The 26,543-nt window shown below is 47.6% G+C and overlaps 1 protein-coding gene across 1 annotated transcript in view; it reads right to left on the reverse strand.

The window, feature by feature from the left end:
- Positions 1-26,543, reverse strand: part of DDX10 (DEAD-box helicase 10) — a 1,554,249-nt gene that overhangs the window by 1,297,417 nt on the left and 230,289 nt on the right. Inside the window, exon 9 of the mRNA XM_069640199.1 lies at positions 4,344-4,428. Within this exon, the coding sequence (XP_069496300.1) occupies positions 4,344-4,428 (85 nt within the window). The remainder of the gene's footprint in view (positions 1-4,343; positions 4,429-26,543) is intronic.

Raw genomic sequence — 26,543 nt, forward strand, 5'->3', positions numbered from 1 at the left:
TGGGCAGTGTGTGAAGCATTCATGGGGAGGTCTTTGATTCAACAGAGCGCCAGCCTAAATAAAGTTTCAAATCAGAACGGACCAAAGTAGAAGAGGGGATCAAGTTACTTAGTGAGAATCTGTTCAAAATCCCTCAGACGCTTCACTGAGAACACTGACGAAAGCCAAAAATGATCTAAAAATTGTATTCAATCTAAGTTAGAAGAATATGCTCTACTCCACCTTAAAGACAGTACGAGCAAGGAGCTGTACGGCTGCTCCAGAATCAGTCTCAGGACACTGGATAGTGCTCTGGTTTCAGACCTCTGATCCATTAGGGAAGAGTTCAGATCAATGTTACATACAAAAGAGTGTTACAAAACACTGACACGACTGGAGAGTGGCTGAAAACCTCCCTTATACATCCCATATAATTTTCCTAAAGTAAGCAACTGTGATAGATCATTTCTAGGAGCCTCAACACCTGCAGGAGAGGACCTAGAGGCATTTAAATCACTGCCAACCAGCAAAGCCTGTGAATACATGGCTTTTCCAGTGAATTCTACAAGGACTGAAGAACCGTGGTTGCCCAAATGCTGAAGCAAATGTTCCAAGACTCGAGAACCGGCAAAAGTAATAAACTGGAATTTAACCAAGCGATCACCCTCATTCCCAAAGGATCTACATGAAAATACAAATAAAAAAATGCAGAGGCTGAAATGGGCCAGTTTATTTTATACTATTTTAAAAAACTTTTTTGCACTTTTTTAAAAAAAGAATACAGGGGGAGTCACCCCACCCCCGCTAGCCCCACAACATTCCCCATATCCTAATCTAGTCCCGTACCCCCACTCCATAGGTATGTATTTGCAAAATGGAGGAAAAATTTGAATAAAAACAATTCTGCATCGTCAGCCTCGTTTTGTAGGTATTCGACATTTTTGGGCATTACCATTACCAAATTGGATTAAAGACCATACCATGTCCCTCAACTACAGGTCCATTTGCTTAATACTGGCATGAACACCCTAGCTAAAATACTTTAATCGAGACTGGGCAGGTTTATCCCTGCATTATTTTAGGACTCCCAATTAGGCTTACCTCCCGGTAGAGTGGCGAAGGAAAACATGAAGATGTTGACAAGAACAGGCTGTCCACTTTCCCAGTTATTTTGTTTAGCACCAGAGTCACTGGCAGTGACCTTCAAGGAGAATGGCAACATTTGATTGACCCCTACCAAATCTGTGAAACTATGTTTTTCTTTATAGATCATCAAAGAGAAATATACTCTTTAGGCATGTTTGTGCAAAAATCAAGAATAGTAAACAGGTATTTCATGAAATATTGTAGAGCAGTGTTACACATTTTAGGTTTAGTATTTGTATTGTCAACCCTTGTGCATATGCTGTGTGTTTTTCCTCTGAAGGATTTCTCAAGGCTGACCGAATTCCTGTACATGCAATTACTTTTTCACAATTCTTTAACAATCTATACATTTAATTTCTCGTAAAATGCTGCTTATTTTAGAAGGTCCTCGATCCTCCAATTTTGCAATCATTATGGTTACTTCACTTGACATTTTAGCCTTTTCCATTATCATAACTTCAATTACAACTTCCAACTAGTGGTATTTTATTCTTTATTTTGCCAAGTGTTCACCATGAACCCAATTTGCTTCATGGTGGATTTTTTAATATGTGGATGATATAATGCTGACAGCAGCTAACCATAAAATAGCTTTGTTCATCCTCTGCCACCAGATCCCATTCGACATCTACGCTGTACTCCCCCTCAACAACCACAGCAAATGGCCTCAAGAAAGAAAAATGGGAAGATCAGCTAAACATGTATTTCTCTGACCTACAATGATCCTGCATAGTAGTTTCTCACAATCGGTAGATATGGAAGGAATGGTTCAAGTTGACGTAGTTCAATATTTTGCCTGATTAGTAATGGGCCCCAGATAAATTGTTTAAATGAGGCCTGGCAGACAACACCATTGCTGGAGATGCAATGAATTAGGAGCAGATTTGGTACAGATTATATGGAACTGTATTTAACTTAAGTGATTTTGGCAATCAGTGAGGGACCCGATTCAAGAATGTACAGGTCTCAAGTTACTACTTTTTCATGAACGCTCCGGTTTAGAGATAGTAAATAGCCACACTACCAGATGGATGATTGCTGCTTTAAATATATCCATCCTTAGGCGGTGGAAAGGAAAGGACTCCCAACATTAGCTTTCTGACCAACAGATATGGCTGCTCGCTCACGCAACAAAAGACTTATTTTCAGAATCAAAGACCTGAATGCATGTTTCATGGAGGTGTCGAACCTGTTCTTATGCTGCCTATCAGTTAACAGAATCTTTATCAATAAGGTGAAGAATGTTCTATTTCCCCATTCATAATAATTATTGTTTGCTCTGGAGGACTTAGTGTGCATCACATGATATCGGTTGACAGTCCGGATATGTTTTTTGTTCTAGGGTTCAGAGTTGCTTCCTTTACTATTAAAGTTGAAGGACATTTTGATTACTGCAATGTGTAGCTCTATGGTGAAGTCATGATGTATGGATGCTCAGTCGATTGTTCTTAAAGTGAATAAAAATAAGATTGCAAAAAAACAAAAATGAAGAACCACTGGAGGCAACAAAATAAATGAATGATCATGCTACATTCACAAGCCCATGCTCCCAATTTAAAATGGTAAAAGGTTTGCACAAGATGCAAGGGTCCAGAAGCGGCAAAACTGAGCAGCACAACAGAGTGACCAAGGCAACATTACAGAACAAGCCAGCACTGGGTTTGTGGCAAAGAGTGTGAGCTGTACGGGAACGCTGAAGACCTCAGGCCTCCTGTACCGCCCCAGGGTAAGGAGGAAGAAGAACGAAAATAAGGGGGTAATGGCAACTAGTAAAACCAAGAAGAATAGCAAAAAGCCTTAAGAGACATGAGGACACTGAGCTTGGATTGTGGACTTGGATGTTTTTCTTAGGGGTTCCAAATACCAGGTGATACGATAGGCTGAGTTCTCTGTGGTGAAAACCACAATATCAACAAATTATTAAATATTTTTTGAGAATAAGACTGGGAAAGGAGGAAGGCAGTGATGAGCAAAATATGAATGGGTAAAACAATTGCATAGTTACAATATGTATCCGTTAGCTCTTCATTTAGCATCGTGAAACAAAAAGTCCCAATAAATCCCTATTTCTCCAATAAAAAAAATTGCAAACTCACTGAAAAAGAGCATCCCTTTATAGGGACGAAAAGAAGAACTGTGCCAAATACATTTGCTTGCTTGACTTGGACAAGTTAACAGCAGTAAACAATCCCTCGTTCCTGCAGCTTCACAGCCCTTTGGGCTTCCTGCCTGTGCTGCTCTCTATTGAAGACTTGTGCACGTGCTTATTCCTTCCCTGCTCAGCAGTGTTCAACTGTAATGTTGGGAGGAAACAGTTTAGATAACCCAAACTATGGCTTCACAAACCCAAGCAAAATCAAAAGAATCCCTGACGTATTGCCTGCTCACCAATGATAGCACAGTCCATACGTAAGGCCTTAAGTACACCAGAGGCGTAGAACTTCAATTAAGGATTTCACTGTAAAATGACGCATTGGAAGCTGTGCAACAGAAAGAAAAACTTGCACTCTTCTTCAACCAGATGTGATTTATTTAATCAAAGATGCCCAAGCATTTACAGGAAAAAGCTTCCTAAAGGCCAGCAGTCAAAACACCACACATCTTACACACTAAATATAGTAAACACCCTTAATAACCTGAAATCAATTAATAAAAAAAGGACTCTAAAAAGTCTACAGTCCCCTCGCATCTCCACTGAACAAGTCTACCTATCATCATCTCTCTGGCTCTAATCCCACGTGGAACCTTTTTCGGCAAAAAAAAATGATTTCTTAAAGTTCATTCCTTCATGAAAATTAAATTTAAAATATTACCGGTCAATTTGTCTTTCTTAAAAACCTTCTCTAGAACATGTATGTTGTTCCATTTGTTTAGTGACTTGAACAGAATTCGTTTGGTACTAAAACACGCACCACTATTTCATTTGTGTGCAATGAAGAGAAAAAGGTTTAACAGCTTTGAAAGTGAAAGGCCCCGATGTATTGACCTTTTCAAATGTCTGTTTAAATTTAACACTAGTTTCTCAGTCAGATGTGTGCCAATGGAAATGCAGAGGACTTAATCAGTACATAGGAGTAATTTAACAAACAGACCAATGAAAGTAACCAAGACGGAACACATTTTGCAGCAACAGTTTACTCATTTCACATAGGCTAGTTCATTTTGCATACCATTATTTTGTTAAAGAAGTACTGATATTGCAACAGTTTGCAGCATACCTGGCTGTTCTTCCCACTCGGTGAATGTACGTGTTGGCATCCTCGGGACAATCAATTTGAAGAACCCAGTTGATGCCAGGAAAATCTATGGGAACAAAGAACAAGTTACTCTCTTACCTGGTAACATTCTTTCGATGGGATGGTCCGACGACATATTCCATATCTATGACCGTAATCACCACGGTTGTGCTGCTTCGGAAAATCTTTTGGCGTCTGCATCGATGATGTCGATACGCTGTCCTCGAGGGCCTCCGTCGAGCTGACGTCACTGGATGTTATAAGTAGGACGCACGACGCCCGTAGCCTCAGTTGTAGTTTTTTTCCCAGAACGTGCGGCACCAATCTTCTGCCAGTATGACCACAGAAAGCCTTGCGAAAATGTAAGCTGCAATCGCATAAGGAATTCTGTTGCGGGGAAGGCAGTGAGGGAGCAATATCGAATACGTCATCGGACCATCCCATTGAATGAACGTTACCAGGTAAGAGAGTAACTTGTTTTTCGAGGGGATTGGGTCCTCCGATGCATTCCATATCTATCACAGACTCCCAAAGCAGTACCAACGTAAGGAGGTTGGAAAATAATTCAGAATATACAAATTTAGAATGCCCAATCAAATTGCAGAGTAAAGGATCGCCTTGCCAAAGGCCAGATCCTCCCCATGGGAAGAATCTAGGGAGTAGTGACTTACAAAAGTATGGACCGAAGCCCAAGTGGCTGCTTCACAGAGGAAGTGACCCTGCCCCTCCCTTTTTGTTGAGGTAGTGCATGGCCACTGTGTTGTCCGTCAGAATTAGGACATTCTTTCCTCGCACAGTCGGCAGAAAAGACTTCAGGGCAAGCCTGACGGCCCTCAGCTCCAACAGATCGATATGGAGTCTGGACTCCGACGGAGACCAACGACCACTGTGTCAGCTCGTTGGCATGAGCTCCCCAACCTGTGAGGGACGCGTCTGTCACGATAGTCACCTCTGACCAGGGTAGCCAAAACTGAGCCCCCCTCATCAGATTGCCTTCGACGGCCCACCACAGAAGATCCCGGGCGACCGAGGGCGGCACCTGAACGGGGTCCGACATCCTGCCGGAGGACTGACCGCTGGAGCTTGAGAGCCCATTGCAAAGATCTCATCCGCAACCTGGCCTCTGGCACCAGAAGAATGCAGTATGCCATGAGGCCGAGCAACCTCAAGAACTCGAACGCTGGGACACTCTGGGCATGTTGAAACTTGTGCACCATCTGCTGAATGTGGTGAGCCCTCACCTGGGGAGGAAAACACTGCCCCAGGGACATGTCGAGCACCGCTCCGATGTACTGGAGCCGCTGATTTGGCGTCAAGTGGGACTTCTTTAAGTTGAGGGAGAAGCCCAGACTGTGAAGGGAGTGGCAGGTGACGGACAGATGATCCAGGACTTGCTCGGGAGAGTGTGCCCTGATCAACCAACCGTCCAGGTAGGGGTAGACGTGAATCCCCCCCTTTCCTGAGATACGCTGCCACCACCACCATGAGCTTGGTGAAAACCCTCGGGGTGGCGGTCAATCCGAACGGCAGGACCCGAAACTGAAAGTGCACGTCACCAACCGCGAACCTCAGGTACTTCTTGTGCTTGGGATGGATCGGCACATGAAAATAAGCGTCCTTCAGGTCGACAGACACCAACCAGTCCTGAAGTTCAAGGGCCTGGAGGACTTGAGAAAGAGTAGCCATCTTGAACTTGTCCTTCCTGAGGAGCTTGTTCAAACCGCACAAGTCCATGATGGGTCTCAATCTCCAGTCTTTCTTCGAAATCAAAATATAAGGGGAATACCATCCCTTGTTCCTCTCCGCTACAGGTACCAGTTCTATGGCGCCTTTCTCCAGCAGGGATTGAATTTCCTGCGCAAGGAGCGGATCCTGACTCTTCAAAGAGAGATTCCCTGGTGGATTGTCATGAGGCCTCTGCCGGAAAGGAAGACAGTAGCCATGGACTATAATCTCCAGAACCCACACATCTGAAGTAATGGCACGCCATTCTACAAGATGCTGGGCCAGCCTTCCCCCAACCGGAGAAGCATGGGCCTCATGACTGAGCTGAAGCGGCTGCGGCAGTGCCTGAGGGCAAAGAGGCAACTGCTCGCGAGCCTTGGCACCTCAAGTACCTTTTTTTCCACCTATGGCACTCCTACGGTTGCCCCTTTGACTTGCACCTCCTCTCGATTTACTAAAGGACGAGTAATATCGAAAGGAACCTCCCCTCCATTGCTGTCTCCTAGGACGAAAAGGCAGAGATTGGCAGACTGCAACGCCGAACGACTTCGCTGCAGCTTTGGAGGTCTGCAACCTCTCAACACTTGTCAGCCTTTCTGCCAAAAAAGATGTTCACCATCAAAGGGCATGTTGAGGAGCCGGGCTTGCACATCAGGAGCAAAAGCAGACTTCCGCAACCACGCAAACATGCGTATTACGGTGCTCGCTGCCATGGACCGGCTGATGCAATCAACCATGTCCAGACCAGACTGAACGGATTCACACATGGCATCCTTGCCATCCTGCACGATAGCAAGTTAACTATCCCGTTCCTCCCCTTCGGGAATATGATCAGCCGCTAAGGAAATACAGTTCCACAGAGTGTGCGTGAAACGAGACAAGGCACAAACGGAGTTGGCAGCCTGAAGCGCCATACCTCCAGAAGAAAACACTTTCTTTGCCCAGCCATCAAAATGTTCGTCGTCCCTATCAGGAGGGATGGTAGGGTACGATGCCTGCTTTGCTGGGGCAGTAGCCGCCTGCACCACCAAACTGTCCAGAGTGGGGTGCGTGGTCAAGTAGCAGTGGTCGCCACTGGCTGGGCGATATTTCTTCGGCAAGGACTTGCTCACTGCCAGGAGACTCTCTGGAGAAGTCCAAGCCGCAGCCACCCTTCTCTGCAAGGCCATATGGAATGGCAGCACCGGGTCAGTTGGAGGACCTTGGTCCAGGATATCAGTCAGATCATCCTGCTGAAAATCCCCCGGGGGGGGCAGACCACCCCAGGTAATTCGTGACCCTCGACATGAGGCGCTGGTATGAAGATTCGGCATGCGTGCCAGGCTCCGGCCTACCAAACTCCACCTCTGGAGAGTTGTCTAGACCACTGGCGTCGTGCAGCGACTGACGCAGGTCCTCAAGTTGACTATGACCAGAAACAATGTCATCAAGAACCTCTGCAGGAACCTCACCTTCCTCAGACCCCTCATCCACCTTAGAAATATAATCCAGAGGCTGGAAGGAGGGTACAGAAAAAGGAACAAAGACATGTTTAGCCTCGGGCAGAGCCTTTCTGGGGGGGTTCCACCGTGCCACAGGGTACCCACGACAACGCCGCCTCGAAAGGTGTCTAGGGCGTCGACAGAATCTGCGTCGAAGTCGAGCGCGGCGCCAACAACATCGACGGCTTCGACACAGCGTATCTCTCGACAGCCTAGGCGCCGATGACGTTGACGACTTCCTCGGAGGCGGAACCTCGACAGAGTCCATCGACGACCTCGGTGCCACATGCGTCTGTCTTCTTCGAAAAGTTCACAGGTTTTCGCGGTCTCGAGGGCGTCGAGGACCGGGACCTGGAACGGGCATGTCTAGAGCGACCATCCTTGTCCGACCGGGACCTCAAAGGTGCCCGGTGGACGCGATGACTGCTCAAGCCCGAAGGCAGACGAGCGGCGTCTCTAGCACGGCCACGACCGGCGTCCTCAGACGGCACGGGCAGACCAGAGCCCTGCGATTGAAAAATTGCCAACATCTCCTTTCGGAAGGAATCCCATTCCTCAGGAGTGGAATGCTTGTTGGGACAAGCAACCCGACGACGGGCAGAGTCCTCGGACGAGGACGGGGAAGGCGACCTGTGACAGCGCTTCCTGGAGTGCCTCAAAGAGGCAGAGGAATGGCGGGACCGACTCCCAGACCGAGAACCCCCGGACTCACGACAACGATGCAGAGAATCGCCCCTCGAATCGTCCGTCGAAAGACCAGTGGAACGCGACTTCCAGGGCTTGGCCACCTTACCGACCGACAGCTTCTTACGCTCCCACAAGGCCTTCGATGTGAGCGATTGGCAGTCGACACAGTCGTCCGTATCATGGTCCTCCCCGAGGCACCAGAGGCAAGCGTCATGCGTATCCGTCAGCGACATCTTGGACCCGCACACCCGACACTTCTTAAACCCAGACCGCGGGGTGGAAAAAGCCAAAGACATCATACAATAGCAATGAAGAAACAGGTTCGAAGAACGGAAAGAACAGGATTCATTTGAAACGAGGCACGCCGAGATCTCCGAAGCGAACACGTTCTTGGAAAAAACGGAACCGAGTCTACGGGCGTCATGCGTCCTACTTATAACATCCGGTGACGTCGGCTCGACGGTGGCCCTCGAGAACAGCGTATCGACGTCATCGATGCAGAAAGATTTTCCGAAGCAGCACAGCTGTGGTGATTACTGTCATAGATATGGAATAAGTCGGAGGAACCAATCCCCTCGAAAGTCATATTAAGAAAATGCATTTGATTTTACTTGTAATGAGCTTCATTGAAGTTATTTAAAATAAATACACAATTAAATGCAAGCAATGCAAAGCTGTAGACCATACACAGTCAGCTATTATTTAAAGTGTTATGTACTATAAAAGTAGCACCTTTTGGGAGTCTGGCCTGCAACACACCAACAAGTCAAGGGAGAAATCTACCCAAGTTCAGAAATGAATGAGGTTGGCTGGCTACTCCGGGAGATGTTTTGTGAGCATCACATTTAATTATGTAAAGTTAAAACCAGAACAATGTTGTGTGCAAATTGCACATTAATACACCACAAACATCAACGATCTGCAAATCCACACACCTTTCAGTTTAACGTCAGCTGTCATTTTATATCAGCATCCTGGAAAGCAAAGTGTGGTTTCTTCACATGGCACTACAATGCTCAGTATATCAGGCTCGGGAGGATAGCTCAACGACAACGTGCCCGCCTTGAAAACAAGACAAGGAACAACAGAGGTTTGATCCCCGGGTCGGTGCTGAGAAACCTCTGGGTATTAAGCGCGTTACAAATAACCTATCATTTCAATCATTTGATGCAAGCGTTGTGCGTGTATCCGAGGCAAAGGTAAGAAACAAATCATCCGATTACACACACAATTAAGCTAGCTGAATGCTCCTTGTGTGAATATTTCCCTTGAATACACATTTTATACTGAATATTGCACTGTGCCATTTTTTCTCTGCAACACATCATTCAATTGTTAGCTATGGCACACACCACAACAAAACTAAAACCACCCTCCAATCTTTAGTCATCAGTACACTGAATAGTGCCCATTTTATTGGTCTGCAAAGACTAACGGGGTGAGGTGGCACACTGGAGTCTGAATATGACGCATGATTGTTAATATGGATCTTTGCAGCAGGTGCACATTACCCAAAATACACAGACATGTGACATTTGCTTTAATGACACAACGGCCTGGTTCCACCAGCTGGGATTCCCCTCATTTTAAAATTAGGGAAACTTGTGTAAAGACAGTTTTTGTGTGGAAAAAAAATAAAGATTGGACAGGGGACGTGTATAAAAAAGAAGCTCTCTGCAGGTATTGGTTCAGATGTGAAAATCCACCAGTGCATCCATTTCATGATCTAAGAAAGGAACAGTCTAGAACTAGAAAATGCAATGTTCTCAATACCGTCATAAGGGCTTTAGACTGTCCTGCTAGCGCACTGTGGCTTCAATTCAGATTAAGCACACAGACTTTAACTACTTCTCATGTGGTTCAACCACAAACTATGAATTACACAGAGGCAATTATACACACACATCAATCCGCTGTAATGCTGCATGCATGCCACAAGCAAAAACAGTTTACGGATGGGGTGCACAGGACAGAAGGCGTTTTGCAGAGATTCTGAGAAGGGGCCATCAAAAGTGCACTTGAAGGAGAAGTTGCCCAAATCACTTCTGAGGTTTCAAAAGATGGCAGTGTTTTACGGTAGTATGACATTCTCTCAGGGAACATGACAATGTACTGGGAACTGCTGCTCCAAAGTAGCTAGATGGCTGAGGCTACAACTCCAATTATAAAAAAGAAGCCCTACATGATATCCTGTGATGGTTAACAAGTCTACAGGGAGAATAGAAACACAGGTCGCTTTGAGTGTCATCAGTCTTGGTGGCAGTCGAGTGCCGAGTTTGAAGAAGACCGAACGCTAGTGACCGTCCAGGACCAGATTCAACAACATGTACCATTTAAGACTGCGAACAAGGGCTATGACCCTGGTTTTAGTTGATTTGTTCCAAAAACACATTGGAGAGCAGTGCGCACCCATTTATGTTCCATTTATGTACAAGGCCAATAATCACGAGCTTTGACACTCTCCTCCCCGATGGCTACAAGATCCTCTCCGCACCCAGATCTCCCTGTCCGGTGGGGTGGTAGCCCTGATCTTTCCTGAGTGGATTCCTGCCTTATTCCCACTCAGACCTACTCCTCTTTTGAATGCCTTGTCTGTAGGTTCTCCCTCTCTCATACCCATTCTCTTACTGTGGCTACCATCTACTAGCCTCCTGGTCAAATCATCTCATTTCTCTCCGAGTGGGCGGACCTCTCCTCCTTCCTCCTGGCCTCTACCACTCAACTCCTCCTCCTTAGTGACCTCAATATCCATTTAGACTCTCCTTGTTCCTCCTCTGTAGTCTTCTGTGACCTCTGTGACTCCCTCTCCCTGTCCATCATCCCCTCCGGCCCGACTCGCTCTGCAGGGCACACACTATGTCTTGATCTCCTCTGACCTCCCTCTCTCCTGGAGAGGATAATTCCCTCTGCTCCACATCTCTCCCTCTCTTCCCCCCAAGCCAAGCCTACTCCAACACTGCCACCTACCTTCTTGGACATCCGGCCCATGAAGCATGTGTCAGTTGAGGCTTTCGCCGCCACCTTCTCTACCTCTGGCTGTCTCACATCCTGACACAGCCCTGTCTCTGCTCTACTCTTCAATTTCTGATACTCTTGATGTTCTTGCCACTGTCATAAGGATCCGTTTGAAGTCCAAAGCTAAGTGCAATTCCAGGTATGACTCCGACCTAGCTACACTTAAACGTAATTTTAGGGTGGCTGAGAGGAAATGGAGGACTTCTTGTTCATCCTCTGCCTGCTCCAAAGGCAATACCGACTCTCTGTCCTCACCAAGAAGAGAGTCCACATTCAAGCTCGTGTCTTTGCGGCATCTAACAACTCGGCTGAACTCTTTAAAATCTGCAAGGAGCTGGCCAACCCTGCTGCAGTCTCTACCCCTCCTGTTGCCTCCCAGGCTCTTTGCAATGCCCTTGCCTCTCACTATCTCAAAAACCCAGGACATCCTGTCCTCCCTCTCGACCCCCCTCCACTCCCCTCTCAGTCTGTGCTTTCTGACCTTCCTTCAGCCACCCCCACCCCTCTTTCTCATCCTTTCCTATTTTCTCCCCTGATGAGGTCGCTAGACAAGTCCGATCTATGAAAGCCCCGTCAAAGCAGGTTCATCCCTGTTCCTCTAAAACCATCAAGGACCACATTGACCCCCTCGCTCCGGCCCTTGCTGATTTTGTGGAACCCCTCCTTTGCCTCAGGATCCTTCCCCTCCCCTCTAAAGCACTCCCTTGTGCATCCTATTCTCAAGAAACCCACAGCTGATGCTTCTTGTCTGGCTAACTATCGCCCAAACTCCCTTTCTGGGCAAACTCCTAGAAAAGAGCTGCCAGAAGCACGGAAACCGCTCTCCTGAACATCTGTGAAGATCTGCCCTCCAACCTCGACTCTAACATTCCCTCTGTCCTCATCCTACTCAATCTCTCTTCTGCCTTCGACACGGTCAACCATACCATCCTGCTGAACAGTCTCTGCGATAACCTGGGTATCACTGATCAGGCTCTGGCCTGGCTGAACTCTCCGCTCTGAACGACCGTCCGAGGTCCAACTTGGGTCCTTCCTATCATCTATCTTCCTCTCTATCTGTGTTCCCCAGGGGTCTAACCTCTCGCCCTGGCTTTTCAACCAATACCTGGCAACTCTCGTCCACTGCATTGCCATTTCCTGCTCAAATTTACAGTGCTACGCTGACGACCACTTATTTTCAGGCTGCCCTCTGCCACCTACTCTCCCTCTCATCTCCGATTGCCAAACTGCCATTCAAGATTGGTGTGCCGCCAATGATCTTTGATTGAATGCCAGCCAGACGGAGATCCTCCACATCGGCACACCTTCACCATCCTTTCCCCTCACTCTCTGGTCAGCCTCCCTTGGCCCTCCTCCTACCCTGACCTGCGGGGCTAAGAACCTCGGGGTCATCTTTGACTCCACACTTTCCTTCTCCGCCCACATCTCTGATGTCTCTAAAAAGTCAAACTTCCTACTGCACCTCCTCAGAGGTACTCTGCCTTTCCACTCCTTCCCCCAGAAGCTCACTGTCTCCCAAGCTCTGGTTCTCTCCAAGTTTGACTATTATAACAGCCTCTTTCTAAATCTACCTGCCTTTACTCTCCGCCATCTGCAACTAATCCAGGACAGGACTGCAAGACTTGTCCTTGGCCTCAAGCCCTGGGATCGTATCTCTCCAGCTCTGAAATCTCTCCATTGGCTCCCAGTGGATGCAAGGATTACATTCAAAACCCTCTGCATTGTCCACAAGGCATTCTGGGGCCTGAGTCCAAAATACCTTCAGCTATCCCTCCGCAAATACCTCCCCTCTAGAGCTCTTCGCTCCTCTATCTCCAACTCCCTCAGGGTCAGTCGTTTTTCAAAGAAACTAGTTGGGCGTAGATTTGTCTTCGGATGGGGCCTCCCTCTGGAACAGCCTCCTTGCCACTCTAAAACTTGAGGAGAACCATCTCCGGAAGCATCTCAAGACCTTCCTCTTTGCTACCCCTCTCCCCTGCTGTTATGTTCTCTCTTGGCACCGTGCACCTGGCCACTCTCTGTCCTCCGGGCCCAGGTACCTGCTCACCCTGCACCCTCCCGCACTGCCTCCGGGCCACCCCTTGGACTGGGGTATGTATCTGTACCCATACAGCCCCCCCTTTTCTTCCTGCACTTATCAGACCTACCCTGTCTGCTGCCTTAAACCCAGCACTTGCCACTTGCTGGCTGCACTACCACTATTTGTTGCCTCTGCAACACTCTCTCTATTCTTCCCTCTGGCCCGAATGACTCTGCAGGACCCACCCTGAATGTTTTGATCTCTTCAGACCTCCCCCCCTCTAACCCTCTCACCACCACTCGCTCTTGAAGTGACCACATTTTTTCCCTCTCTCCCCCCTCAAACCTCCCTCCCTCTCCCCCTCAGGTCTGTGACCTCTGACTCCCTCTCCCTGTCCATCATCCCCTCCAGCCCAACTCACTCTGCAGGGCACACACTATGTCTTGATCTCCTCTGACCTCTCTCTGCTGGAGCGAGAATTCCCTCCGCTCCACATCTCTCCCTCTCTTCCCCCCCAAGCCAAGCCTACCCCAACACTGCCACCTACCTTCTCGGTCATCCGGCCCATGAAGCGTGTGTCAGTGGACGCTTTCGCCGCTACTTTCTCTCCTCCTACACCTTTGGCTGCCTCACACTCGGACACAGCCCTCTCTAACCTTCATCTCAAACACGTCCTTGCCCCGGTCATGAGGATCCGTTTCAAGACCACATCTAAGTGCAACTCTTGCTACGATTCCGACCTCGACACCCTTAAACGCAAGTGTAGGGCGGCTGAGAGAAGTGGAGGGCATCATGAGCACCCTCTGACAAACTGGCCTGCCGCCTGCTCCAAAGGTAGCACAGACTCTGTCCTCTCTAAGAAAAGAACCTTCATCCAGGGCCACGTCTCTGCGGCATCTAATAACTGGGCCGAACTTTTCCAAATCTACAAAGAGCTGGCCAATCTTGCTGCAGTCTATACCTCTCCTGTTCCCTTGCAGGCCCTCTGCACAGCCCTGGCTTCTCATTTCACCACTAAAACTCAGGACATCCAATCCACTATCTTCCTCTACCTCCTCTTCCTCCTCCACCACCACCCCGGCCCGTCTTCAGCCGTTTCTACTCCTACTTTCTCCTCCTGTCCCCTGTTCACCCCTGACTAAGTTTCTAGAAAACATCGGCTCTATGAAAGTCTTGTCAAAGTAGGTTCTCCCCTGCTCATCCAGAACCACATCGATACCCTTAATCCAGCCTTGGCCGATTTCTGTGATCACACCTTTGCCACTGGAACCTTCCGTTCCCCCCATTAAGCTCTCCCTTGTGCACCCCTTCTTAAGAAATCCTTTGCCAATCCTTCCTCTCCGGCTAACTATCAGCCGATCTCCATCACTCATTTCCTGGGCAAACTCTTGGAAAGGTGGGCCATCTCGCAGCTTAATATGCATACCAAATCTGTTGGTTGTCTCCACGACCATCAGTCTGGCTTCAGAGCTGCCAGAGGAATGGAAACTGCTCTCCTGAACACCTGTGAAGACCTGCTCCCCAATATTGATTTTAATCATCCGTCTGTCCTCATTCTTCTCAATCTATACTCTGCTTTTGACATGGTCAACCATGCCATCCTGCTCAATCGCCTCCGTAACAACCTGGGTATCACTTGTCAGGCTCTGGCCTGGTTGACCACCTTTCTCATGGACCGACGCTTCCAGGTCCAACTGGGGTTCTTTTTTTTTTTCTTCTCCCTTTCTCTCTCCCTCTCTGCCTTTCCCCCTCTCCCACTCTCCCCCCTCTCACTCCCTCCCTCCCTCCTCCCCCCCCCGGGGTCAAACCTTGATCCCTGGCTTTTTAACCACTACCTGGCACCTCTTGCCCACTGCATCACTACATTCTGCTCTAACTTTCAGTCGTATGTGGACGACACCCAGCTCTCTTTCCGGCTCCCCTCAGCCACCTCTTCCCCTTCTCTCATACCAGATTGTCTGGCCACAGGTCAGGAATGGTGTGCCGCCAATGATCTCTGCCTTAATGCCAGTAAGACAGATCCTCCTTATCAGGACACCGGCTGCCCACTTTCCCCTCTCTCTCTGGCAACTAACCCTAGGCACTCTTGTTGCTCCTTACTGTGAGGCTAAGAACCTTGGTGTCATCTTCGACTACACCCTGTCCTCTCCTCACATCTCTCAGATCTCTAACAATTCACACTTTCAGCTGCACCGCCTGAGAGGTATTCTGCCTTTTATCACTTTCCCCCAGAAGTTCACTGTCTCCAGATCCCTGGTCCTCTCTAGGCTGGACTATTGCAACAACCTCTTTTTAAATCTACCCGTCTCTACTCTACGACCGTTACAACTTATCCAGATCAGGACTGCAAGACTTGTCCTTGGCCTGAAGCCCAGGGATCGGATCTCTCCAGCTCTGAAATCTCTTCACTGGCTCACGTGGCTGCAAGGATCAAGTTCAAGACCCTTTGCATCGTCCAAAAGGCTTTCTGGGGTCTGGGACCGCACTACCTCCAACTCTCTCTTCCTAAACATCTTCCTTCTCGAGCTCTCCGCCCATCCACCTCCAACTCTGAGGGTCAGACGCTTCTCCAAGCAGAGAGTGGGGGGCAGATCAATTTCCTTGGCAAAGGCCTTCCTCTGGAACAGCCTCTCTGCCTCTGTCAAACTTGAGCAGAACCCCCTCCGGTTCCGGAAGCAACTCAAGACCTTCCTTTTCACTTCTGCTTTCTCTCTTCCTCTCCCCTGCAGATTTCCCAGACTGATCTGCGCACTGGTCACCTGGCCACCCACTGAACTCGGGCCCAGTACCTTGCATGTCTAATTGCCCTTGCACTGCCTCAGAGCCCCCCGCCCCCAGCACTTAAGGGTCTGTACCTGCAACCCTACAGTCCCTTCTCACTGCACTTATGAGCCACCCTCTGGCAGCACTTTTTGAGTTACCTGCACTCCGACCGCCCCCAGCACTTCTCCCCTCCCTCTTCCCTGTATTTGCCCGATCGGAATGACACATGGCCTAGTAAGATTGTTGTTTTGTCATCCTCCTTTTTCCCCCCCTGGTCTTGTTGCGACTAGAAACACTTGTATACAGGCGCGCTATAAATGACATATCAGTCTGTACTAAATAAGGACCTTGGTAGAATGGCAGAGCAGTCCGGTTTATCTTAAGAGGAAGATGTGAGCTGTAGGTAAGTACACTGAACCTTAGTTTAACATGCACATCAAAGAAACTCTTACACTTATAATGTATATAAAATTATATACACACACACACACACACACACACACACACCCAGAATCACTTTAAAATACTTTAGACGTTTACACACTTTGGAATACTTAAGAATATACTTCAAATGACACTTGCCCTTTTGTGTTTGTTCGTGGTTGCATTTGTAACAATGTTAGAAAGTAAAAAGACAATGTTATCGTATTATTGATTATTACGTGCACCTGCGGTTTTTAACAGTTCATACACTAATACATTTACTCTGCAAACACATACAGTAACGCCACTTTAAGGGAGGAAAATGGTTAGTGTAACTTTAGCCTGGTTCAAGGCTCTAGAGAAGGTTTCTTCACACAGCAAGTCTTTTAAGTCCAACAATGCAACCCTAGCTAAAGGCAGTTCGGAGAGGGCTCAAAGTCTTCACAAGCAGCAGAATATGAAGAGTTCCAGAAGATTTCTTCCAGTCTCTAATGTTGAAGAAGCAGCAATTTTACAGCAAGGGAGACCTGTAAAAGTACTCAAAGGGACACAAGCAGAGCCATGAGTCGCAGGTAAGAGGGGGTGACGCTGGACAACTTTAGGTGCACTCCAATGCTCTGGAGCGACTTCTTGGAATCAGGTAAGCAATACCTTTTTCCTCACGGTACCTTAGGTTAGAAGAAAATGTTCGTGCTGTATGCCCCGCAATGTGGCAGCTCTGGACCCGAATTCCAGATTCCTTGGTCTGATGTCTGAAGGCAGGACAATGGATGGGATCTTTCAGCAGCAGTCTCAAGGAAGGACCTGGGGCACGACGTTCAGCAACTTCTTGGTTCATTCTGCTGTTTTGGCGCCTTTTTTTGCAGCACAAATGAAGGACACGGATCACCCGGGCAAACTGCTTCGCTACTTACAGTCCCACACTCTAGTGAGGGGGTCTGGGCGAGTTGGATCAGATCTCTGGAGTGTCCTTAAGGCTCCAGCAAAGATTGACAGATTCGGCCTTTCCACGACGATGCACTCGAAATGGGCAGCAGGTCTCCTAGTATTGGGGTTCCACATCTCTGGAAACTCCTACGACCTCGGGAGATAGCGCAATTCAAAGTTTGTCTTGGGACTGGTTGTTCCCACCAGCCAAAGGGAATGAGTCGTCCTCTTTGGAGCTCCTCTGTCTCACAGAAAACGGGGTCAGGACAGCAGTGGTCGCTTCACGTGTTGTAAAGGAGCTGCAGGGGTCTCTGGTCGTATTCTTCTTTGGTTACTTCAGCTTCCAGTGGTCGACTTGCTTTTCACTACAGAAGTCTCACCTTTTATACAGTTCTAGCACACTCCTGTGCAATCACTCAGCATTTTACAGAAAAGGGTGTTTGGCTGTCAAATAGGGACAGCCAGACCTCTGTGGGAGCTGGTCCTATTCAGGCATTCTAGCATATGAAGGATACAACAACGCCAGGAGCAGGAGGGCTCCACTGTCACGTGCACTGCAGGAGCAGTATATCCCATGTACTCCAGGATTTGCTATATGTAAGCCTACCTCGCTGCACAATTAGTGCATCTCACCCATAGCTGTCTGGAGCACCCAGCTTGACAGCAAAATTAGTGTTTTACATGTTGCAGTACTTATTTGAGTACATGTACCTAATCCGCAGCGTCCAGATTTGCATTTCAATTTTAACTGCATGGGTTAAAGTAATTCATAGATGGCCGCTGCTGTTTTTCGTTCGATTGTAGTCTGCTGAAGTTGCCCAGCATAGCTGATTGGTGATCCACTACTTCATCTATCCAATCAGCGGTAGCTGGCAGGCGAAGCTGGCCCCTCGTCAAAGACCATCATCCAAGTCTCCTGTCCCGAGCTTGTCGGAGCCGGGAGGAACGTTCTTATCACCCATACTTTTTCATCTACACCAGCGACAAGAACACACCCTGAGTTTCGGCCGCTGCATACAGCATCTCCGACCATCTGTGCTACAGTTTCCGAGATGCGCCATCTACTCCGATTCAGTACCTCGCAGATACCATGGTCTAAACGGCCACAACGACTCTCTGCACCTACGGCTTCCCTGCCCTCGTAGCAATAAGGTACTTTTATGCAGTAATTGACATTGTCCTATAAAGGCTTCCAAGAGCCTCTACAGTGTTCTGTTGCTGCGAGCAATCTCCTCTTTATTCACAGACACTGGCTACTCCACAGTAGCGAGTTCCTCAGCCTCACCCTTTGTAAGTAACGTTCCAAGCCGATCAGAGACTGCTCCACTAGCTGCTTAATGTCTTCACCCTTGCTTACGCTAAGTCGCTCTGACTCTGCTCGCTGCTAAGCCTGCATACTCTATGAACCAAACAGCCCCCGGTCGCCCATCTCCACACTAGCTTCACTGCGCCACTAAAAGCCTGCCTACCTAGTCCTCCACCTCATGCCCCCCTACTGCTATGCCCAAGCAGCTGTGTACTATTGTATTTGCTAAATGTCATAACGTAGACTGCCTTAGCCTAGCATTTTATTTGTCTTGTGCCATTCATCTGTTAGCTTGCTCACGTTGCATCATTGCCATTGCATATTGCGCATTGTTCTAGCATATCTGCCTGCCTTTCTGCTTCTCCTACTCTCTTCCAAAGCTTTATCCTGCCATTCAAGTATATGTGCACTACCAGAGCCTATTTTCTGTCAGTCCACACACTCCACCGAGCACTCTTCATGGTGCTACTGCATGATTTCTCACCACTGTGTAACAGTGTACTGCCCTAGTTTACCCCATACTGTACACAATCCCCTGCATTCGTCTCTAGGCCTGTCTAAGGTACTAGTTTTGCTGAATGCCACCGGAAGTCTACTCCACTACAGCCCTCTGTGACATCCAGAGCTTCAGCTAGCCACCCACGCCACCTTCCCACTGTGCATTATGGCCCCCTCTGTCCCCAAATTTAACACCACCCCCCTACTCCCTCCCCCCCCCCCATTCTTCTGCCCCCTCCCATATGTATCCACCTTGCATGCAGATACCACATCGAGCCTCCCGGTCTACCTGGCGCACAGATTACTCAGGCTCAGGTCACAAACTAAACCCACACAACACCAGAGCTGCCCCAGACACACGGTTCACAGGAACATCCTGCTGGGCATATGTTCCTCATGCATCCATGCTGCCAAGCGCCTTGACGCCAAATGCCTCATGCACACCACCTCAGCTACAGTTTCGCCTAAAATACTCCCCACAACGTCCACCTCACCCCCCAACAATACTTCCACCTCACCCATTGTGTTTTCGGTTCCCTCGTCTCTCCCTTCTAACCACTCAATTACGCCTTGCCCTCCAGAAGCCATACCCTCGCTTCCTACACACCTCTTATTACCTCCCTCAAACACACCCTCCCGAGCCATGCCACTGAAATCCACATCATTAATCTTGACCGCAAGATCCTTGCCATTACAGAGTCCTGGCTTCACGATACAGCCGGGCTGGTTATCTCATTAGCCTTCCCTCCAGGTTACACTATTCACCATCAAGACAGACAACATATGAAAAGGGGTGGAGTAGCTATTATTATTAAAGAAGCCCTACCTTTCAGAGTAGTCAACCACCATCTGGAGGGCAACGCTGATTCCATCTCTGCTAAATTATCCATCTCTCCTAATTGCACTATCACTTTTCATTTAGTCTACCGGCCCCCAGGCCTGGCCTCCGAATTCCAGGGTAACCTCCACCTCTCTACCAAAACCATTTTACTTGGAGACTTTAATCTGGGCCTCAATGACCCAAAAGACAAAGCAGCCAAAGCTTTGGCAAAAGAACTCAAGTACATGGGTTTCGTGCATAAAATCAACAACCCTACCCATTGCAAAGATCATATTTTAGACAGGGTGGCCGACCACAACTGCTCTAACACCATCACCTGCAACAACCCCATGGCCATGGACTGACCACCACCTCATCCAATTAACCATCCCCCAGGATTTCAGCCACCAAAACAGTCACCTCCACACGACCAACATGGGCGAGAAGTGCTAAAGAACTCACTAAGGACAACCTCCTACCCTTTCTTGAAGCACCCACTTTTAAGCCCCCATTTTCCAATGATCCAGAAGTACTAGCGGATCTAAGCAATGCCACTCTCAAATCAGCCGTTAACACCATCGCCCCTTTGGAAGTAAAAATCCATGTATGTCAACTCAGCAGAACTTCTAGCCTTAGGCACCCTCAAACGCAACGCATTGACCAAGTGGCAATTTAATCCCAGTGACGTCTAAGTCTGAATTAAAAAAGTTGTCTACTACAAAAAAAGCTATTATCCATGCCAAGGCTAACTCTTTCAACACCAGAATAACAAACGCCAAATCCCAATCGAAGGAAATGTTTGCCATTTTCAGAGACGTAAGCACCCCTACAACGAGCACTGATGACATCGTTAAACATGAAGCTTGGTGTACAGGTATTCAATCAGCATTGCTCAAGAAAATAGACTTGCTACAGAACAAAATCCAAGCTCATCTTGACGCATTACCCAAGCCTGACCCACCTCTCTCGCCTACTCTAGGCTCCACCCTACAAGATAAGAGCCTGTTCTCCTTCAGAGACTTTACTGAAACAGAAGTCCTAGACCTCCTCAAACACCTAAAACCGTCCATTTGCAAAGGTGACATCTGTCCAGCCAACATCATTAAATATTGTGCTGAATCCCTTGCTCCCTTTCTAACAGCCTTCATAAATACCTCATTCGCCTCTGGCCTTGTCCTACCTGGTCTCAAAGAAGCATGGGTACGCACTCTTCTAAAAAAAAAAATTAAAAAAAGCTTCCATAGACCCTTCCTCCCACAGTAACAACCACCCAATTACCACAGTCCTTTTCTCCTAAATATCCTTGACAATCCAGCGCGCAATCAAATCCAGCACTTCCTCGAGTCCAACCAGATCCTTGGTAAGAGGCAATCTGGCTTCCGACAAGGTCATGGGACAGAGTCTGCGCTTCTCGACCTCAAAAACCAAATACTGGAAATCATGGACAAAGGCAAACCTGCACTTCTCCTCTTGGATCTATCGGCTGCATTTGATCTTGTGGACCACAAGACTCTCAGTAGACATCTTACAAACGCAGCCCAATTCTCCCCACAAGCTACTACGTGGATCTCTTCCTTTCTGTAAGGGAAAGCCATGAAGGTCTTCTCCAACCAGGCGTGTGTAGCACCTACCACCATTCACTGCAGTCCCCCCCCAGGGCACCTGCACGGCACCCACCTTGTACAATCTGTTCACGAAACTCCTCTTCGACAAGTTGGACACCTTCTGCAAAGCATACACTAACTAGGTCGTAGTCACTCGGCTCCTCATAACACTCTCGGGCTCCTACGATCAAGATGCCAAATCTCTACACGAGATCTACACCATCATCCAAGCACGGATGGCAGCAAATGGCCTTTGTCTCAATGAAGACAAGACCGAGATTCTCAAAGTCACCCGCAAATAAACTCTCAGCAAACAAACTTTATAGTGACTACACCATTTACAATACAATCATCTCGGTCACACCCGCAGTAAAGACTCTAGGGGTTTACCTGGATTCCACCATATCCATGTCACGCCATGTGAGTGCGATCGCCTCCTCCGCTTCATTCACAACTAAACTAATAAATGCAGTCAAACCCTTTTTGTGAAAACAGAACTGCCCATCAATAACTAGTGTCACTGTTGGAGCCAAACTAGACTATTGGAATGTCCTTCTAGCCAGCACCACAGCAAAAAACTTGAACAAACTTCAAGTCACGCAAAATAATGCCCTCAGAGCTGCACTAAGCATTCCGAAAAGAGATCAGATCTCACACGCTAGGTGCTTGGCCCACTGGCTCCCCGTCAAAGAACGGATCGCCTTCAAGACACTTGCCATGACTCACAAGTGCTTGGAGCTCACAGCCCTCTCCTACCGGTCTGAGAAAATTGTCAGAGCTACCTCCGTCAGACCTAAAAGAGCATGTCACACCAATCAGTTGTACATCCCCGCCATAAAAAGAGTCAAAGCAGGCGGCGCCAGTTTCCCTAACAATGCCCCCAACCTAATTCCCTCAGAGCAGACATTTCACACATCTTTCAGAAAGCGTTAAAAACTATACTTTTCAAATAACTCACCGTTTCTCAACAATCATCAGCCCCAGTCTTTCCCCTCTGGACTCTCACCACCTTGCCATGCTCGATCTCGCACTTAGACTCACCTTCACCTTCCTTTGTACACTTCGTCATTAGTATTGCCTCACCACTAGAAGGTTTACTGTAATCACGAACCACAGTCAGGCTGTTCTCCTATATCTCCTTTGCTTCCCTTCCATTGCTTCTTGTCTGTAACTAAGTAAGACAGCTTGCAACAGCGCCACAATGCCTCAGGGGTGTTTGTGCGCTTTATAAATGCTGTAAATAAATAAAGAACAGGGGGTGGAAAACGCCTCCCCCACTTCCTGTCGGCCTAGACACTCTGGAGCCTAGGCAGGGATACCCAAGAGTTCCTGCCCAAGGCAAAACACACACACAAGGCCCTCCCTCTCCCACAATGGTAGAAGGGCTAACAAAGGACAACCACGCTAAACATGGTGAAAAAAAGAATGGTGGTCCCAAGTTGGTACTTGGGTGCCCCTATTGTGCACTACTGAGTCTATGGACCTAGCCTGCGGATTATAAATTACACAATAGTTGGTGGAACACATCCACTGCCACCAGCCATAACTAGGAGATTGTCTATGTGACTAAAAAGTCAACGGAGTAGAGAGAAGGGAGATACTCGGCATCGCTCTGGCACTCCACTGAAGGTGGTGCGTGCCAATCTCTCAGACGATAAAGTTTTGGGAGAGATACTAAGTAAGAACTGTAGTTGCTTGAGGATATTGAAAAAGAAACTTAAAGGAGGACTCAGAGTCCCCAGCAACACTGCCCATAAGGAGCTGTGTGCGACAATAGTAAAAACACAGATGCCTTTAAGAGCTATGGAGCAGACAGACTCCATAATACAGGTAGAATACAAAGAATAGAGTTCCAAAAAACAGAGCCCACAAGTGTGAATTAGTGGAAAAAGGCTCCAATCCTTCAGGATTTAAAGAAAAAGGTCCAGAAGTCAAGCAAAATGTGCTGGGGGTCTCACTAAAAGAGGGGATGAAGAAAAAAATGATAAATCTCCCTAACACTCTGGATGAAATGCAAGTGTGGGAGATAATGTATCCATAAAATTGGAAGGCGCACTTCTATACAGTAAGGTGAAGTATTTATTTTTTTTTTTTTTACTTTTTTACAAGCAAACGTAATAAAATGTGTGGTGTCGTTCAAAAGAGGAACCTTCTATAAAAAGTGTCACTATTTTCTCTTGTTATGGTAGTGTACATCCATTCAAGGAACCTCAACAAAAAAGAGAAGGGGGCGCATTTATGGAAAAGGGTTGTGAAGGTCAATCTTCAGGGAGTCTAAAATCTATATGCAACTTCATGGAACCGTGAAAGGGCACATTTCCCATAGGGATTTATAGCTAATAATAGACTGGAAAGTAGCGCAGCTGGAAGGATGCCAGTGAAGGACACATCTAAGCCAGGTTTTCAGTATTTTACATAATACGCATTTTAAGGGGAATGTTTCAAACAAAAAGTTCAAAATTAGGAATATAAAAAGGCATTCATATTTAAAGGTACCTTTAAAGAAAATGTGTAAACCATATGACTAAAACTGCAAAATACCAGGGACACACCACAAATAGTTTTAATAGCAGTGGCTATTACTGTCAAACTCAAATGGAATGGGAGACAGGAACTCAACAATTCTCCATTAAAGTGTGGTGTCCCCTCAGGGCTCCATATGGTAATAATGGCCATTTAATGTTGTCATTAAACCTCTAGCAGACATTGTCAAACTCTTCGCTAAATATTTCCAGCTAAATTGATCATTCTCACATACCATAGAAACCTGAACATGATAATCAGCATATAACAATTCCTCCAGAGAATCCAGGATTGGGCGATTTATAAAAACGTATGTGTTGCCTCCGAAACGGAGATCCTCTTAGGATCCCAACCCAAGCAACATTCACTTTCAAATGGCAAGACCTCATGGGTACAGGGGCCCACCCCATCGGACAAGATAAAAAAACTGCATTTTCAAAACCAAACTCACTACAATCACAAAGAGATGTGCTAGTCTAAAGAGGGCACTTCCACTTTCACATGCTTACTGGCATTAAGGCTGAGATCGTTGGCGACGCACCGCTCCTAAATAGCAGACAGACAGTCAGAGATGATGCAAGGAGAAGCGGTGGCAGAGGGGAGCCTGAAAATGAGCATAGCACTGAAAGTTGGAGCAGAAAGCAGCAATGCGTTGGGCGAGAGGTGCCAGGTATTGGTTGAACAGCCAGGGGGAGAGGGTCGACCCCTGGGGAACACCACAGGCAGAGAGTGAGACAGAGGAAAGGAAGGACCCTAGGTGGACCTGCGAGGGTCGATCAGAGAGGAACAAGGTCAGCCAGGCCAGAGCCTGATAGGGGATACCCAGGTTATCACAGAGACGATTGAGCAGGATGGCATGATTGACCGTGTCAAAGGCAGAAGAGAAATCAAGGAAGAGGACGACAGAGGCGAGGTTAGAATCAAGGTTAGAGAGCAGGTCTTCATGGATCTTCAGGAGAGCAATTTCCGGGCTTCTGGCCGCTCTGAAGCCAGACTGATAGTCATGGAGACAACCAACAGATTCAGTGTGAAGATTAAGCTGGGAGATGGCCAGCTTTTCCAGGAGTTTGCCCAGGAAAGGAGTGATGGAGATCTGGCAATAGTTCGCTGGGCAGGAGGGGTCGGCTGAGGTTTTCTTGAGAAGAGGGTGCACAAGAGAGTGCTTCAGGCGGGAAGGCAAGGCTCCAGTGGCGAACAAGTGGTTGCAGAAGTCAGCCAGGGCAGGAGCGAGGGTGTCAATGTGGTCCTTGATGGTTTTGGAAGAACAGGTAAGAACCTGTTTTGACAAGACTTTCATAGATCTGACTCTTCTAGAAACCTCGTCAGGGGAGAACAGAGGAAAAGAAGAGAAATAGGGAGGATAGGTGGCCACAGGGAGCCAGAGGTAGAGGAGAGAGTAGAGGGAGGAGTAGAGGGAGGAGGAGGCGAGGACAAGATGCCCTGGGTTTTAGAGATGAAATGAGAAGCAAGGGCTGTGCAGAAGGCCTGGGAGGGGACAGGAGATAGAGACTGCAGCAGGATTGGCCAGCTCCTTGCAGATCTTAAAGAGTTCGGCCGAGTTGTTAGATGCCGCAGAGACACGGGCTTGGATGTGGGCTCTCTTCTTAGAGCGGACAGAGAGCCGGTATTGCCTTTGGAGCAGGCCATTTTGTTATAGGATGCGCAAGAAGCTAGCCATTTTCTCTCTTATGGTCTCTTTTTATTCCATTTTGCCTCAATGTGATACGCACAATTTCTTTTATATCTCAGCCTTTTTCCAAGTTTCTCTTTATTAATTTGTCCACAGTTACAGTGACAACATTCAATGAATTATCAACAAAGAAAAAAGATAACATAGCAGTAGACAATGTGCCCATGGTGCAGCTGCACTGTGCAAGACAAGTAATGGACAGAAATAGAGGGGTTAACCCACCAACCAGATGACATGCCGGTCAGCTAACTCAATATACGCTGTAGTTCAGCCTAAGGACTCGCACAGATTGCACTTTATGTTCATTCGATAGGTGCCACAGCAAACCCAAGAAGATCACTTACTCCCACGTCATGGCCAGAATCTATGTCCTCCTTCCATCATTAAAGACTGTTCTGATTCCCTCGGGTTCATGGTCTGTCGTATTGTTAATTCTTCATTAAGAGAGGGCTTAGGTCCCTCCACAATAAAAAAAGGTCTGGATTACACCTATTTTAAAGATATCTTCATTGGATCCCTTGCCGTAGGGCTGTGCTAATTATCATCCACAGAGACTGCCCTACTAGACATTAATGACCCACTTTTGCAGACAATGGATTACGGTCAGGTTCGCCTGCAGATGCTACTCGATGTCTCGGCAGCGTTTGACACCATTGATAATGCGTTACTGTGATGAATAGCTGGTCATCTCCAAACTAAT

Source organism: Ambystoma mexicanum, chromosome 7q (assembly GCF_040938575.1).
Source record: "Ambystoma mexicanum isolate Mex_15411 chromosome 7q, UKY_AmexF1_1, whole genome shotgun sequence".
Taxonomy (NCBI): Eukaryota; Metazoa; Chordata; class Amphibia; order Caudata; family Ambystomatidae; genus Ambystoma; species Ambystoma mexicanum.